The sequence below is a fragment of the Oratosquilla oratoria genome, chromosome 34, assembly GCF_046742065.1.
Source record: "Oratosquilla oratoria isolate Oo_2021 chromosome 34, ASM4674206v1, whole genome shotgun sequence".
In the NCBI taxonomy this organism is placed as follows: Eukaryota; Metazoa; Arthropoda; class Malacostraca; order Stomatopoda; family Squillidae; genus Oratosquilla; species Oratosquilla oratoria.
Window position 1 is genome coordinate 18,698,201 of NC_134810.1, and position 18,608 is coordinate 18,716,808.

Below are 18,608 nucleotides of genomic sequence, written 5' to 3' on the forward strand. Positions count from 1 at the left end.
CATGGACAGGTCATCCCGCTGGCTGTCTGAGTATTCCCTTTCCCGTACCGTGCATATGTTTCCCAATTGTATTTATAATTAATTTACTTGCTGCCTTTGACAAACAAACAAAACCTTCCCTGTCATTGATATTTTCATAAGAATTAATGTAGGCAGCTTCAACAGTCTTCCTCATGTCTCTCCTTAATCCCGTGTGTAAAACCTCGACTCCATCCCAGTGGGGCAAATGTCCAGATTGGTCAGCGTGCTGGACGAGTGAGTTAGACGTCCTGTGTGACCTCAAGTCTCGTTTGTGCTCGGCTATGCGTTTCTCGACGCCTCGACCTGACTCGCCGTAATACGAAGATGAGCATCTACCGCAAGGAATGCGATAAATGGTACTGAGGGCGTTTTGGGACAGTCCCTTTATATTCTTGGCCTTGACGATTCTTCCAATATTGGAATTGGACGTCCTTGCTATTTTTATCCTCACAGTAGGCATTCTAGGCAAAATGTTTCGAGCTATAAAATCAATATCATCGGCGAATATCTAATGTATAATTTCTAATTACCCTCCTTAGTAGCAGTATGAATACCGAAGTGAAACTGATTTAACAATAAATGCTAATATTTTGTCCAGTATGGCTCAGCTGACACCAATGAAGTTTTAAAGCGACATGACGTCACATGTGGTGCTGCGTGTCGACTGTTGAATGTTTCCTTTTGTTCATGAAGAATGTTAGATTTATCTGCAAATGGTGAGGATGGAATCACCAAATTGTTGTTTTCATTAAGACTTTGAGTATCTAATGATGGTCGATCATAATAAGTTAATAATTTTAAACAATAATAAACTAGAAAGCAGGAGCATGAAATAGAATAAGAGTATTAAACACCTCTCTCTTTAGACGGAGAGTCTGCTGGTCCTCGTAGCAGCTAACACACTAAGTCAAACAGGATGTCACCAAATAAGAACACAGACAAGTGACTCGCCGTCTAGAAAGGGCGGGGGATTCGAAGGACAAGATTCAGGAGGTTCCCCAGCGACTGTTATGGTTGATTGGGACGAACATTTAGTTCCTGATAATTTGTGTAAACCTTTGTGAATGAGACCAAGATGTCTTGAAGACGCCTTTGAACCAAATTATTGACAAATGAAATCTAACCAAAACACGTACGTGTATTCCTTAACCAACTTATATATATGTGTATATATTTATATATATGTGTATATATATATCTCTATATATATCTATATATATATATATATATATATATATATATGTGTGTGTGTGTGTGTGTGTATAATACACACACACACACACACACACACACACACACACACACACACACACACACACACACACACACACACACACACACACACACACTTGTATATATATATATATATATATATATATATATATATATATATGTATATATATATATATATATACATATATAAATATATATATACATATATAAATATATATATATATATACATATATAAATATATATATATATGTATATATATATATATTTGAAGGTCGAATGAAACTGAAAGTAATTTGTTTTAACTTCTAAACTAGCAACAAAGGTCTATTGGTTATTTTTTTTTTTTACATTAAGCGCTTTTTCTTTAATATTCTTTACATTTTACAAAAGTAGATAAATAAGTAGACTAATGAATAAATCTAAGACTCACACATACATATATCAACGGCTTTTTCCTCCTTACAAGGGAGGTAGCCAAAGTCAAAGGCATAAATCCACTCCCACCCATTTCATCCCCGCATACTCCACTCCCGTTCATCACATCTCCCTCCCTCTTTTCTTGGCTCCTCCTGGGGTAAATTATTAATGTTATTATTATTACTTTTGTCATATTGTAAATAAGTTGTGCTTTTGAACAAGTGAACATGCGGAAATATTCACACACGTACGCACATATATATGTGTGTATATATATATATATATATATTATATATATATATATTATGTACATATGTATATATATATATATATATATATATATATATATATATATATATATATATATATATATATATATATATATATATATATATATATATATCGTATGATTGTATGAAGGGGTTATTGTATCGATGGTTTTGTATGGGGCAGAGACTTGGAATTTTAAAGAGGAAGAGAGGAAAAGCTTAAATGTGTTTGAGATAAAATATGTAAGAAGTATGGAAGGGATTACTAGATTGGATGGAGTGAGAAACAAGGAGGTGAGGAAGAGAGCGGAAGTGGAAAAGGAGATGACAGGTAGGGCTAATGAAAGAGTATTGGGATGGTTTGGACACATGGGAAGAATGAGTGACGAAAAATTGGTAAAACAGGTGTGGAAGGCGTGGGTGGAGGGAGTGAACTTGAGGAGTCGACCGAAAATGAGATGGATGGATGGGGTGAAGGGGGCGCTGAGCAAGAGAGGAATGTCTGTTGAGCAAGGAAGGGAGAAGACAGGAGATAGGGATGACTGGAAAATGACTGTGTATAGATGCAAGGAAGGGAGGGGCGGGGGAGGGGGGTAGGTAGTGATTATGTGGGAGTGATATTTTGACGCAGCCCGAAATGATTTCTCCCAGTCTTCTCTTTTTCTGCATGGGGGGTGGGGGGTGGGGGTGGAGGGAGAAGGGTGTCACCGATTAAGTGAAGCGGCCTTGCTGTGGATGTGCTGTGTCTTGCCATATTGCTTCAGACCCAGGGCAGTGGATGGGATACAGGGATGACCCGTCATCCATGAGAAGCTAAGATGAGAGGGAGAAAGGGGTGGTATAGGGGAGTGGAATGGATGAGAATAGGTTCGTGCCTTTGACTTGGCTACCTCCCTTGTAAGGGAGAAAAGCTCTTGGTGTGTGTGTTTACTTATATATATATATATATATATATATATATAAGTATACATTCATATTATGTAGTAAATCACTAGTTGCGATAAGGTTTTACAAATAATCAAAGCCAGCAGTCGCGTTCGGGCGAATTAAACTCCACGACTGCTGGATTTGATTATTTGAAAGACGTCACATCGTATAAACCATACGGCTATAATACATACGGCTTCGGGTCACATGTAAGATAAATTCAATTCTGACCCATCCAAATGAAGTACGAACACAATAACCCTCTTTTCTTCTTTCCGTAGCCTCTCCGCTACAACATTAACTCGTTATTCATTCTGTAATAGTTGCAACGGCAAAAAGAAAGAAAGAAAGAAAGAAAGAAATCATCCAAATGTCACCATTCGTAGACGATGGCGTTGGGCGTCGTGGTAAAAACAAGTGTACGGGGTATAGATGCTGTCGACGACCCACTTTTCTGCATACAATTAGTATTACTCTTCTGCTATTACCACGTTGAGTGGCAAGATGATATCAGACTGTTGGATTTGATCTCACACGAGCATGCACGCACACACACATATAAATATACAAACACACACATACACACACATACACACACACACACACACACACACACACACACACACACACACACACACACACACACACACACACACACACACTAAACACTTGGAAAAGAAAAGAAAATATCAAACCCCAACCAATTTGGATTTAGAAGTGGAAGATCATGTACTACAAACTTAATGTGCTTTTACTCAAGATTGCTAGACATAATACAAGAAAGACATGGCTGGGCAGAGTGTGCCTTCCTGGACCTACAAAAGACTTTTGACAAAGTACCACACAAAAAACTACTAAGAAATCTTGAAATAATAGGTGGAATACAAGGGAAATTATTAGAGTGGATGAAAAATTTATTGGAAGGAAGAAGAATGAGAGTGATACTTAGAGAAAAGAACTCAAAATGGGTAAACATGATAAGTGGAGTACCCCAAGGCTCTGTGTTGGCTTCGATAATGTTTGCTATTTATATAAACGACATGGATGAAGGAATTGAATGCTATATAAACTTCTTTGCAGATGATGCAAAACTATTGAAGAGAGTGAGTAACGAAGAAGATTGCAAATCTTTTCAGGGAGATCTGGACAAAGTCTGGAATTGGAGTAAAAAGAACGAAGTGAATTTCAACATTAGAAAATGTAGTATGATGGAATTTGGAAAAAGCAAAAATAGAAAATCCGGTCAATACAAAATTGGAACAAATGAAGCTACAAAAGTAAACTCAGAAAGAGACCTAGGAGTAATCATTTCAAATGACACGACACCAGACAAACATGTAAACAAAATAGTTAGAGAAACCTACAACTTGATAAGATCAATGAAAGTGGCCTTTGACTACATGGACGAGAAAATGGTGAAGAAAATACTAGTTACACTGATAAGACAAAAATTAGAGTATGCAGCATCAGTATGGACACTTAGTACAAGAAAAAAAAAAACTAGAAAGAATTCAAAGAGCACTAACAGATAGCACCAACACTGAGCATGTTGACATACGAACAAAGTTTGGACAAACTCAACTTATTAACTCTGGAGCAAAGAAGAGAAAGAGGCGACTTGATAACCATCTATAGAATTATGAAAGGGATGAAAATCGTTGACAGGGATGATTTACTTAAATGGGACAGAAGAAATACAAGGGGACACAAAAAGAAACTTAAGAAGGACAGTTACAGAAGAGATCTGAAAAAGAATAGTTTTCCACAAAGAGTGATACATACATGGAATAAATTGAAAGAGAAAACAGTGAGTGCTAAAACTATACATGACTTTAAGAACTGGATGCGGAAAGATACAACTGCGGGTCTCTACGAGCATAGCTCTTCTCCCGTAAAATACAACTAGGTAAATACAACTTGGAAAATACAGATATCGGTGGCGCGGTTTGTAGAGTCCCCGACTGATGACTTCGAGGACTCTTCCAATGAAGTCGTTTAGTATTTCCGCGCATTTTCTAAACATCGACCAAAATGATTGACCGGGCTCCGTCCTTCTCATTTTGCCTTATACATTTATTTTTCAAGCAAAATGAATTTAAGTAGTACTAGCCAGTATGAAGATGTATGAAGTATGAAGGTGTATGACACTGCTGATGGGCTATGGAGACAGATGGAAAGGGATGACTATTCTGAAATTAGCTTCTGAAATAGGATATTTCTATCAACATGAGAAACAGAAAATGCATATCAAATGAAAAGAGGGCTTGACTTCGAAATGTGTGATCAATCTATAGATCGCTCATCTTCCTCCTGTGCATCATTGACTAAACAACTCGTTTAAGTCCTCGGATCTATTGACAGTATTTAGACTTTTTTTCTTGTCAACACAAATCCATTCCGCCCAGCCGTAGGGTGGTCAAGACATTATTTTTTACAATAACGAGACGTATTTTGTTCTCATGTATATCATTCAATAGTATAAAATCATCAGGCACCAAGAAATATATAGATAAAAGCACTTTTGGACGAAGTAGTGACTGGCGAGGACTAGTCGTTGACTGGAACTTGTGCAAGAGAGGGAAGCATGGAGAAGCATTTCGGGAGATGCGGGGCAGTGGGTCATGCTGGCTTCTAAGCCGCCGTGAAATTGAAAAACTGCAGGACGACTTCGCCTTTAGTATTCTAGACTTCACTAAGGACTATTCAACAACGTGTCTAATATTCGTATTGGTTCAACGGAAGGGCAAGGTCCATATAGTATAAGTCAACGCACGCGCAGGTCCAACTACCCAGCGGGGGAAGTGGGGGGTTAGTGAGGTCACTGGGTACATCCCACGTGACCTGTCAGGGGTTCCTCTCCTCCTCCTCCCCCTACCCTTGGCTCCCGCTCTCTCTCTCTCTCTGCTACCGCTCAAGGCCTTGCTCTCGCTCTCTTTCTCTGCTCCCGCTCTCTCTCTCTCTCTCTTACAATAATAATCAGTATCACTACTATTATTAACTTTAATTGGAGATCTGTCTCCCCAGACGGACATGGGGAGACAGATCTTCAGATGAGCACATCTGGGGAGGTAGGTCTTCACATGAACGGTGAGGACAAGTAGGCAGAGAGGCGTGACCTTGTCCCAGAGGCAAGCACAGATTGACACACGCTCCCGCGTTTAACCCCTATTGGTCCCGTTGACGTCACGGATGCGCAGAACACAGAAAAAGCGGAGCGCTCGTGGGTTGACCTATACTATATGTACCTTGCGGTAGGGGTCCGGAGTGCTCCGCCTTCGCTCTGCACCATCACTCAGGTCATAGAATTTTTTATTACCTAACCTAACCATTAGTACTCCTAAACCGTAAATTGAATAATAGAAAAGCGTAATCATGACCTGAGTGACGGCGCGGAGCGACGGCGGAACGCTTCGAACCTTTGTCGATAGGTGTGTGTGTGTGGGTGGGTGGGTGAAATTTTACAATGGGAGCTTTCGCAGTCAGGCTCGTAGATTCCTATTAGCGCTAGAATTTTCAATTGTCTCGGAATTCATGAGGCAAAGGGGTGACTTAGCTAATTTGGAAACCGATATTTAAAAAAAGATATGCCATAAATTGTTGCATAAATGTATTTAAATTTAAAAAAATGACTCATAATGTTACAATTTTTACTTACTGGTGTGTGATAAGGCTTTGTTAATTTAATTATAAGGTAAAACTAAAGATAGGTAATTACTTTTTAATTATTTTTACTGAAGTAACTATGATCACTAAAAATAAGAGGATATCGATTTGGGTTTGTCCATTCTATCTGAGAGTGTTGAAAAATAATGGATATCACTGTCACGTCCTGTATATGAAGGTAATCAATGAGATAAAAAAATAACAACAGTGGTGGCGGACGTACGAAGTTAATAAAAGTTTTGTAAAGAATAGCCTCTTAGATCTGCTGGGAGCTATTTTCAAACAAATATGACTAATTATACGTGTGCCGTGGCAATATGCACTTCAGATTCAAGAAAAAATAAGAGTGAGACAAAGTTTATCGTATCGAAAAAATTAAGTTTTCGATGTAGAATTATATTTTCGATACATTACATAGATTTGCCTATAGCTTGGTGCATTCAGATGAAAGTATATATCATTATACGTTCATTGAAGTCGATAGAAAATGACAAATTGCTTGGCTTGATACAATCATAGGATGTTTTACGAATATCATCTATGATTATAAATAGAGGCTCAAACAATGATGTATGCCGTTTGCAATCATGAAATTAATTTACTTAAATTTCAGACACAATAATGTACAACGATACACCTCTGTAAGCTTATAAAACTTGCCCAAAAAAGTATTCATTTTCCGGCAAGAATTACAAGATCTAGCGGTGTCTGGTATCAACTTGCTCACTGCGAAAGCTCTAATTGATCCGGTTTCACTTCTCTCAGTTCGTCATTCAACTTCTCAACTTATGACGCAAAGGTAATGCGACATTTGGAGATTCGAAAAAAAAAAAAATGTAAACGAAGTCGTTTCCACTAAACAAACTTACCTGAGTCGTAATAGTGTGACTGGGACTTAAGTAATGGGTAAAAGGCATTATTGAAATAACTCAACCCTATACAATTTCACAGTTTTTTTTAAACGTTGACTTCAGTGCCAAAGTGAGGTGGGAGGTTAATCGTGCATTGGGAAATTTGAAGTAGCTTAGACGAAGTACGAGATCCCTGGAAAGTTTGTAGAGAGTAATGGAGACCTACTTCCAAGAGCTTATGAGTTGCGAATGAGATGACCTTCTCCCCTCTTGCATATAGAACAAGAAACAATGAAATACACTTCACATTAGAGGAGAGCAACAATGTTAACAACATTTCTGAAGTAAATAATGTGAATATAGGTAGTAACCACAAAGTAGGTTGGACAGCTAAAATTAGTTTAAGACCGAGGGAAATTAACCAGTATTCAGTAAGGAGTGACATGGAATATATATATATATATATATAATATATATATATATATATATATATATATATATATATATATATATATATATATATATATATATATTTATATATATATATATATATACATATATATATATGTATATATATATATGTATATATATACATATATACTGTATATATGCATATATGTATATGTGTATATATATGTATATATATATGTATATATATATATATATATATATATACTGTATATATATATATATATATATATTATATATATATATGTATATATATATAATAATAATAATATATATATATATATATATATATACTATTTATATATATGCTCTAAGAAATGACAAGGACACCATCGAGATTATGAATTGTAATTCATTGAGTACCATTAAGAATCCGCGGAGGAATATGGGTGTATAAAGTACTAGAGAAAACAAATAATTAAAAATAGAAAATTACTAAATGAAGAGAAGGACTATGCAGATTATAACTATGACTGAAGAAACAGAGGGGTGAGCTGAACAAGTTTACCAATAAGAGATGTACAGTGAAAGACGAAACTCTTTCCACGGTTGTCCAAAGAGTGATGAAACATGGCGAAACATTAAGAGAATCGAGTAGCTAATTCTTATCATGTTTAACCTATCATCGGATAAATCTTGGAATATAGTTTTGTCTTTCACTATACAAGTTCCGTTGCTTTTTCGAAGACTGTGCACCTCGTATGAAGAGATACCTATATTGCCACACTAGCTGGATCCTCAGTCGACGCCTCTCCATGCACTTGCAAGATGGAGAAATTATACAACACATAAAGCATCAACACACGATGACGATCGACAGAGAAGACCTAATCAGGTGCGCTGAAACAAGTACAAGTAACTGTAACTCTCGGAGACTGCAGCTTCTTAGGATTGTTCTCGTTCATGAAAAAACCTCCGACCATCAATATCCAGTCCAACATCCCAGGGTATAAGACTTCATGACTGCGGGCTGGGGGAAGATGTCCTTCTTCCCAGCTCTTCCCCCCTCTTGCAGTGAGCCCTCAAGGCGGAAGTCATTCTGTTTCATAAATCAGTGATGCAGTTATTTTAACTCCCACTCCAGGCCCTTTTTTTTCTCTTCTTCTTGTGATAGTTCTTCAATATCGACGACGACTTCTTCACTCCGTGGGTGAAAAGATGGCTATGGATAGCGTCCAGTGTCAAAGTGTATTCATCCTTACTTCTTGATTATTCTTCCTTTAAATAACATTCGCTCGTTTGAATTGTGATCTGACCGCTCACACTGCCAACCACCGACACTCTCGGAAGCAGTCCCGACCTATCCCAACACGGGGACTTTATATGGGGGGTGGGGGGAGTCCCAAACCTGTTCCGCAGGCTTCTGTCCATTTTCCGCAATTGTTGCGGATTCAGTTGCTCCAAAGGATCGTAAGAGCGTGAGCATGTGCAATACACACATACACACACACAACAAACATATACATACATATCAAATAATCAAACCCGGCAGTCGCGAGCCTCGATGCGGAATCTATTAGAATCGTAGACCGCCGCGCCACCAACCCCATTACTGATCTCAGTGATGTAATGGTTGTACGGCGGTAGCATACCATTCTGATGGACCCTGGATTAAGACTCTCAACGGCCGGGTTTGGGTATCTGAAACATTTTACTGTAATGAGTGATTTCTTCCAAGATATATATGCACATGTATATATGTATATATGTATATATGTATATACATACATATATATATATATATATATATATATATATATATATATATACATGTATATATATATACATATATGTATTATATACATATATGTATTATATATATATATATATACTATATATACATATATATATATATATATATATATATATATATATATGTGTGTGTGTGTGTGTGTGTGTGTCACACACACACACACACACGCATACACACACACACACACACACACACATACACACACACACATACACATACACACACACACACACACACGCACACACACACACACACACACACACTCACTCGGTGGCGGATTGGTAAAGCACTGGCCTCACAAGTCAGAGAACCGGGGTTCGATTCTCCGGCCGGGCGGAGATAAGTTGGGTTTGTCTCCTTTCACGTGTAGCACCTGTTCACCTAGCAGCGAGTAGGTACGGGATGTTAGTCAAGGAGTTGTGACCTTGCAGTCCCGGTGTGTGATGTGTGAGTGGTTTCAGACCTACCCAGAGATCGGCTAATAATGAGCTCTGAGCTCACTGCCGTAGGATGGTGTCTGGCTGTCTCGACAAGAGGTTGCAGCAGATCCGTGGTGAATACACACACACACACACACACACACACACACACACACACACACACACACACACACACACACACACACACACACACACACACACACACACACACACACACACACACATATATATATATATGTATATATATATGTATGTCATATATACATAAGAAATATAAGTGCTCAGAAATATAAGTGCTCAGATGCATCTAATGACTATCAAAGATTTGTATTAATACAGAGAGATTTAAAAAAAGATAATAATAAAAAAGAAAAACGAAAACAACAATGCGAAATGAATATCGCTGATGAATCCAAAGAGAATCCCAAAGAATTCCATAGTTACATTAGAGATAAAAAGGTTAGGAAACACATTGGTCCACTATTATCGTCTGACAGTCAACTTGAACATTCAAATGAAGGAATGTGTGATATCTTAAACAATTATTTTAGCTCAGTATTCGTAAACGAAACATCTCAATATGAACTCCAAACTGAAACCTGTGAAAAGTATAGGGTATTCAGTAAGGAGTGACATGGAATATATTTATATATATATATATATATATATATATATATATATATATATATATATATATATATATATATCTATATATATATATATATAATCTAAGAAATGACAAAGACGCCATCGAGATTGAATTGTAATTCATTGAGTACCATTAAGAATCCGTGGAAGAATATGGGTGTATAAAGTACGAGAGAAAACAAATACTTAAAAATAGCAAATTACTAAATGAAAAGAAGGACTATGCAGATTATTATTATGATTGAAGAAACAGAGGGGTGAGCTGAACAAGTTTACCAATAAGAGATGTACAGTGAAAGACGAAACTATCTTTCCACGGTTGTCCAAAGAGTGATGAAACATGGCGAAACATTAAGAGAATCGGGTAGCTAATTCTTATCATGTTTAACCTATCATCGGATAAATCTTGGAATATAGTTTTGTCTTTCACTATACAAGTTCCGTTGCTTTTTCGAAGACTGTGCACCTCGTATGAAGAGATACCTACATTGCCACACTAGCTGGATCCTCAGTCGACGCCTCTCCATGCACTTGCAAGATGGAGAAATTATACAACACATAAAGCACCAACACACGATGACGATCGACGGGGAAGACCTAATCAGGTGCGCTGAAACAAGTACAAGTAACAGTAACTCTCGGAGACTGCGGCTTCTTAGGGTTGTTCTCGTTCGAGAAAAAACCTCCGACCATCAATATCCAGTCCAACATCCCAATGTATAAGACCTCATGACTGCGGGCTGGGGGAGATGTCCTTCTTCCCTCCTCTTGCAGTGAGCCCTCAAGGCGGAAGTCTTTCTGTTTCATAAACCAGTGACGCAGTTACTTTAACTCCCACTCCAGGCCCTTTTTTTTTCTCTTCTTCTTGTGATAGTTCTTCAATATCGACGACGACTTCTCCACTCTGTGGGTGAAAAGATGCCTATGGATAGCGTCCAGTGTCAAAGTGTATTCATCCTTACTTCTTGATTATTCTTCCTCTAAATAACGTTCGCTCGTTTAAATTGTGATCTGACCGCTCACACTGCCAACCACCGACACTCTCGGAAGCATGGAGTCTGCCCGGGAAGCAGTCCCGACCTATCCCAACACGGGGACTTTATATGGGGGGTGGGGGGAGTCCCAAACCTGTTCCGCAGGCTTCTGTCCATTCTCCGCAATTGTTGCGGATTCAGTTGCTCCAAAGGATCATAAGAGCGTGAGCATGTGCAATACACACATACACACACACAACAAACATATACATACATATCAAATGATCAAACCCGGCCGTCGCGAACCTCGATCCGGAATCCATCAGAATCGAAGACAGCCGCGCTACCAACCCCATTACTGATCTCAGTGATGTAATGGTTGTACGGCGGCAGCATACCATTCTGATGGACCCTGGATTAAGACTCGCAACGGCCGTTATTGAGTATCTGAAAGACTTTACTGTGACGAGTGATTTCTTCCAAGACACATGTATATATGTATATGTATATATATATATATATATAAATATATATATATATATATATATGTATATATATACACACATATATATATATACATATATATATATATATATATATATAATATATATATATATATGTATATATATATATATATATGTCACACACACACACACACACACACACACACACACACACACACACTTACACACACACACACAAACACACACACACACACATATATATGTATATGCAAAGTAGACTACGTGAACACACGTACCCGTGTTCTTATTAGCATATATGTATATACATATATATATATGTCACATACACACACACACACACACACACACACACACACACACACACACACACACACACACACACACATATATATATATATATATATATATATATATGTATATATATAAGTGCTCAGGCGCATTTAATGACTACCTAAGCTTTGTATTAATACAGTGAGATTTAAAACAGATAATAAAAAAGACGAAAACGACAATGCGAAATGAATATAGCTGATGAATCCAAAGAGAATTCCAAAGAATTCTATAGTTACATTAGAGATAAAAAAGTTAGGAAACACAATGGTCCACTATTATCTTCTGACAGTCAACTTGAGTATTCAAATGAAGGAATGTGTGATATTTTAAGCAATTATTTTAGCTCAGTATTCGTAAACGAAGCATCTCAAAGTGAACTCCAAACTGAAACTTGTGAAAAGTATAGGGTAAACTTACTCACTAAGGTAAATATAACAAAATAGAAAAATTAAAAGGTGTTCAGAGAAACTCAAAGTTAATAAAACACCAGGGTCTGACGGTTGGCATCCAAGAATCTTAAAGGAAATGAAAAATGAGATTGTTATTCCATTAGAAATTATTTTCAAGAAATCCATCATATCCGGAGACGTCCCAAGAGAATGGAAGCTAGCTAACGTTACTCCCATATTCAAAAAAGGTGACAAAAAGAAACCAAATAACTACAGGCCTATAAGTTTGACTTCAATTGTAGGAAAAATGATGGCAACTATCATCAGAGATGCTGTCGAACGTCATTTAGAAAGTAACCCTTTTATAAATGATAGCCAGCATGGTTTCAGACGGAAACGTTCTTGCGTGACTAACTTATTCAAATTCTACAACACATTTATCTCGAATTATGACAAAAGAAACAATATAGATTTGATATATTTAGACTTTGCAAAGGCTTTTGATACCGTTCCCCACGAAAGACTACTTACTAAATTAGCTTCATACGGAATAAGTGGTAGCCTATTAAGTTGGACTAGTAATTGGTTGAATGATCGAAAACAGAGAGTTGTTTTAAATGGCAAAACTTCTAGATGGAAAAATGTTACAAGTAGAGTTCCTCAGGGTTTCGTTCTTGGACCACTTCTATTCATAGTATATATAAATGATATAGACCATGGACTAAAATCTACTGTTTCCAAATTTGCTGATGATACAAAACTGTGCGGAATGGCAAATGATCACTTAAACCAATTGGATATTCAAGAAGATAAATTTAGATAAATTACATCAATGGTCTGAAAAGTGGCAAATGAAATTTAGCACAAGTAAATGCAAGGTAATGCACATAGGTAAAAATAACAGCAAGTATGATTACAAGTTATTTGGAAATTCGTTAACAAAAGTGGATAGTGAAAAAGATCTCGGAGAAAGTGAATAGGATTTTAGGACTGATTGCGCGATCTTTTTACTTCAAAAGTCCATCACTCATTAACAAGCTATATAAATCGTTAGTTCGTCCATATTTGGAATATGCTGTTTCCATATGATCACCGAGTCTCATTAAAGACTTTGACAAATTGGAAAAAGTACAACGGCGAGCCACAAAACTGATTCCAAATATAAAAATTAAATCATACGAAAATCGACTATAACATATGAATCTGTTTTCCCTAAAAAAGCGTAGACTCCGAGGTGACTTGATACAGGTCTTTAAGATTCTAAAGAGAATTGACAACATCAAAAGTGACAAAATTTTCACACTGAATGAGAATCAGACAAGAAACAATGGTCTCAAACTGCCTGGAAATAGATTTAATATGAAAGTGGGTAGAAACAACTTCGCCAGCTGTGTAGTTAATTAATGGAATAAACTTCCTGCAGAGGCAGTGCAATGTAGTTCAGTTCGAAGCTTTAAGAATCATTTAGATAAACAGTTAAGCAAGATACTGTAATGATCATCATTTATTTTATATTATTTGTTTATTTGTTTTGTTGTCATTTGTCTATTTGTTTATTACTATTTGCTTGATGCTCATTTATTATTAGTTATATGTCAATTTATCATTATTTACAATTTACCTCTTTGTTTATTATTTAACTATACCTATGTTTTTATTTATTTTATGTATTATTTACATTATTATAGTTTGTATGTATTCATTTATTCATTTATTATTATAATGATTTTTTTCGCATCCGACCTTGATATGGACCAAAAGGTCTACTGTCTGCATGCTCCGCCTTTGTAATTCTTTGTATTATATATGTCATATTCATATATATATATATATATATATATATATATATATATATATATATATATATATATATACATATATACATACACACACATATACATGTATATAATTTGTCCATCTGTCAGTGCACAAGGGATATGAGAAGTGTAAGAACCTTTCTTCTGGTTTATGGCAGGCAATCTCATTTGAGTCAAATGGTTTACATAATGAATAAAATCCTCTATGCTGCCGTCAATGATGTTGTCTTCCTTGTATATTCTGTTTAGACAAACTCCAAGAGGTCCTCTTTCAGCTTAGTTGGTGTTACTAGGTCAAGGCTGTGGTTTACTTTCTCCTTGTCGTCGAGGACAGACCATGATGACGTCACTGGATTATTTTCCGGGAGTCGCACTCGCCCAAACCCCAACCTTGCGGCTGTCCGGAACTACTGTGTTTACACATAAAATTCAAGAGGTCGTGTCCAAGTTATGCCACTCCGTTGGGAGTGGCAGTACCCAAAGAGAAAGGTAGGGGAGGAGGAGATTCTATTTACAATTGACAAGTTCGATTGCATAGGAGAGGATCCGCAGAGGGAGGCCGGCTTCATTGAGTTACATGAGCAAGAGAACAGCAACATACTTATTGGTCTTTACTTGGCTGTTTCGGTACCTAATCTATTATTAATGCTATCATCACTATTATCATTAATATTATCATTATTATAATTTTTCTTCAGAAGTGAAGAGAGAGTAGGCAGGGAGCAGGATTCTAGATAGCGCCAAGGGGAGAGTGGTCCATTAGGAAGCTGAGGGTTGCTCTGGAAGGGCATAAAGTAAGATGCCCCCCCCCCCTCCTTTCGAGGTGAGTGGTGGGCTGAGACCTAGGCGAAGAATGACAGTGTCTCTGCATTGTATTAGGTGGAGGGGCTGTTGCGCCGCGGCCTCACAGTTTGCATCGCTCGTAATTCTCTCCCCGCGTGTAACACTTGCCACCCACAACGATATCCGAGGCGGATCCTGTGGAAGATACTGTACAAACTACGATAGCCACGTGGCATGGAACGCGCGTTAAGTCGCCCACGCTGCTAGACCTGACGCGCTTATGGCAGTGCTATCCTGCTTGACCCGACCTAAACTAATCCAGTGCAATTATGTAATTACGCACTACGGGTGACAACCCACGTGGTATATATATCGGGTCCTGGCTGCATGTAAAACCAGTTCAATTATACCTTGATAATAAAGGAGACGAACTCACCAAATTTCTTTCTCTTCTCACAGTAGCATCGTCGCTACACTGGTAACCATTCGGAGCGACAATGGACCCATCTACCGCTGCCACCACGTTCTCGAGGCGATCCCCGAGGGCGTGTTCCCGCTTATCTCCCAATGGGTCGATCAACACGACGACGTCATCCAGTATGACACTGAAGCATTACTTGCTTCAGGAATTCACGCCGTCAGCGGCCTCCAGAGCAACAAAAATCCTCCAACACTCCCAACAGCCACTGGGGGACATTAAACCAAGTACAGCATACCTCGAGATGCTGTCTATCGCCCGCCTCCCACCCACAGCCAACGGCAAGAATCCCACGCACCGGTGGGGGTCTTCCTCGACGTCCCCAGGGCACTCAGAAGGCCCAACTGTCATTCTCCCTTGGGCCGGTCAGAAGCCGGACGAGAAAACAGAAAGAGAGCCTATTCGCCCGTAGGCGAAGGGAGGTTTTCCCGTTTAAGATTCTCCATACGGTCCCATACAAGGGCTGCAATGATGGTGCGGAGAGCCTGGTACTGGAGGACCTTCAGCCTGTCCCACGATCTGAGGGAGTTGACGGCGTCGGTGATACCGATGGGATAGGTGCCGTGACGGAATGAAGTCGCCAGGGACAAGATGCACAGTGTGCAGTGACCTCAACCGCGGCGAGAGGGATATGCTCTGAACGGGGGAGACCTTCCTCCCATTTACCCGAAAGACCCGCCTGGTAGAGGCACACACTGGGGGTTGGGGGCAGCGGAGTGTTTTGGGTGTTCTTAGGGCGGTGGTTCGAGCCTTCCTCCTGCTGTGTTGTGGTGACACTCCTGTCTGCAGAAAATTGGCTCACTCTTGAATGTTCTTTAAATTGTGTGGCTGCTTATGGCAGCTGGAATTACATTTTAAGTCTAACAAAGCCATCCCCTCCATTAACATTGCAGAGTGACGTTTTAGTAAAGACTAAATTCATCCATTTTCTTAAATAAAACAAATAACACAAAAACATTCTGTCATTCTACGTGTTTTTTATCATCTAAAAAAATCAATATCTAAGGCACCAAATGACCTGTTCCCATTTTTTTTTGCACGTGAGAAAAATTTTGCATCAGACGTTCTAACGGTTTTGGTGATTTTTTGTTATTTTGGTGATTTTGATTATTCTGGTAATCGCACAGTTGCCCATCCCTAGATAGGGCGATACCTCGAGCAAAGTACATAACCACTGATTTCTGGTTCGACCTGAAACGCTTGTGGTAAGTGCCAAATACACTGCACTTTCTGGTAGGAGTTTATTACGTAGGTCTACACACAAGTATGGCAGGAAGTGATCTCTCCAGCGGATGCTAGGGATGCCTTACCTTGGGCATGGGCGCACACGGGACCCACTTTCATGATACACTGTTGCCAGGCGAAGAAAAGACCAGACAAAACAAAACAGACAAACATATCTAGGATATGTACAGTGGATCAGGAAAGTGGGTCGCGTGTGCACCTATGCCCAAGGTGAGGCCTCCCTAGCATCCGCTGGAGAGATCACTTCCTGTCATACTTGTGTGTAGACCTATGTAATAAACTCCTACCAGAAAGTACAGTGTGTTTGGCACTTGCCACACGCTAACGCATCTGCCACAAGCTCAGAGGAGGTACTAAAGAAGTTATCAAGGTCAAGATGAGATTGGTCTTCAATAAAACTTGTTCGAAAGAAGCAACACTGCCAAGACATACCAATATATGTATGTATGCACGAATGTATGCATGTTTTTATGTATAGATGTAAGTGTGCATGCATGTATAGGTGTAAACATGTATGTATGCGTGAATGTATGAATGCATGTATAGATGTAAATATGCATATATGTATATATAGATGTATGTATGCATACATGTATGTACTGTATGTGCGTGTATGCATACATGTATGTGTGTATGTATTATGCATGTTTGATCTACGTATGTGTACGCATGTATGTACGCGTATATTAATGTATGGAGTCGATCATTGGAAGATGGCTGCGTCAGATAGGATTTTCTCACGCAGCAGATATACGACGATTAAAAGGAGCACTGAATAAAGAGATTAGAAATAATCAAGACCAAGACAGAGAGGCGGGGGAAACGGAGGACACAGGGGAGGTCCCAGGAAAAGTTGAATGTCTCGAAACAATCTTTTTTTTTCGGTTTACTTTGGGAAGGAATTTCCGTTACGATTGAGGATCCGAATTCAAGGAATTCTCATTAGATTTAACAATATGAGTAGTATTCTTCAGATGAACATGCTAGATACAAATTTACATGACACAGTATATTATTATGTGTAATATATATGGAGGTGCAGAGGCTTATTCCAAAGATGGATAAAATACATTCTCGGAATGATGGACGTAGACCCCATTAACTGAACTCGACTTCTAGTTGATTGCGTCAGCTGCCAGACCCGTTTTGTTTTCTTTATTTTCATTGTAACACATAAAATTGCAAATATAAACTTTTCCAATTAAGTTTGATACAACTATAACATATAGTCTTTGACTATAACACATGATACTCACCTTAGGGGTGGGCCTTGGTTAAACGAGTTGCCAAGTCAGAAATTACTCACCTGTATTGCGATAATGTTGTAAAGAACTCTAACTATTGCATCGATATATCATAATTGAAAACAAATTAATTTGTATTCATTATAGAGAAAACATCAAAACCCTTCGA

The 18,608-nt window shown here is 38.3% G+C and overlaps 1 protein-coding gene across 1 annotated transcript in view; it reads left to right on the plus strand.

Moving 5' to 3' along the window:
* LOC143018353 (uncharacterized) overlaps positions 1-18,608 on the plus strand; it is a 57,721-nt gene that overhangs the window by 27,167 nt on the left and 11,946 nt on the right. Inside the window, exons 12-14 of the mRNA XM_076173712.1 lie at positions 888-1,081; positions 8,581-8,797; positions 11,130-11,296. Coding sequence (XP_076029827.1) covers positions 888-1,081; positions 8,581-8,797; positions 11,130-11,296 — 578 coding nt within the window. The remainder of the gene's footprint in view (positions 1-887; positions 1,082-8,580; positions 8,798-11,129; positions 11,297-18,608) is intronic.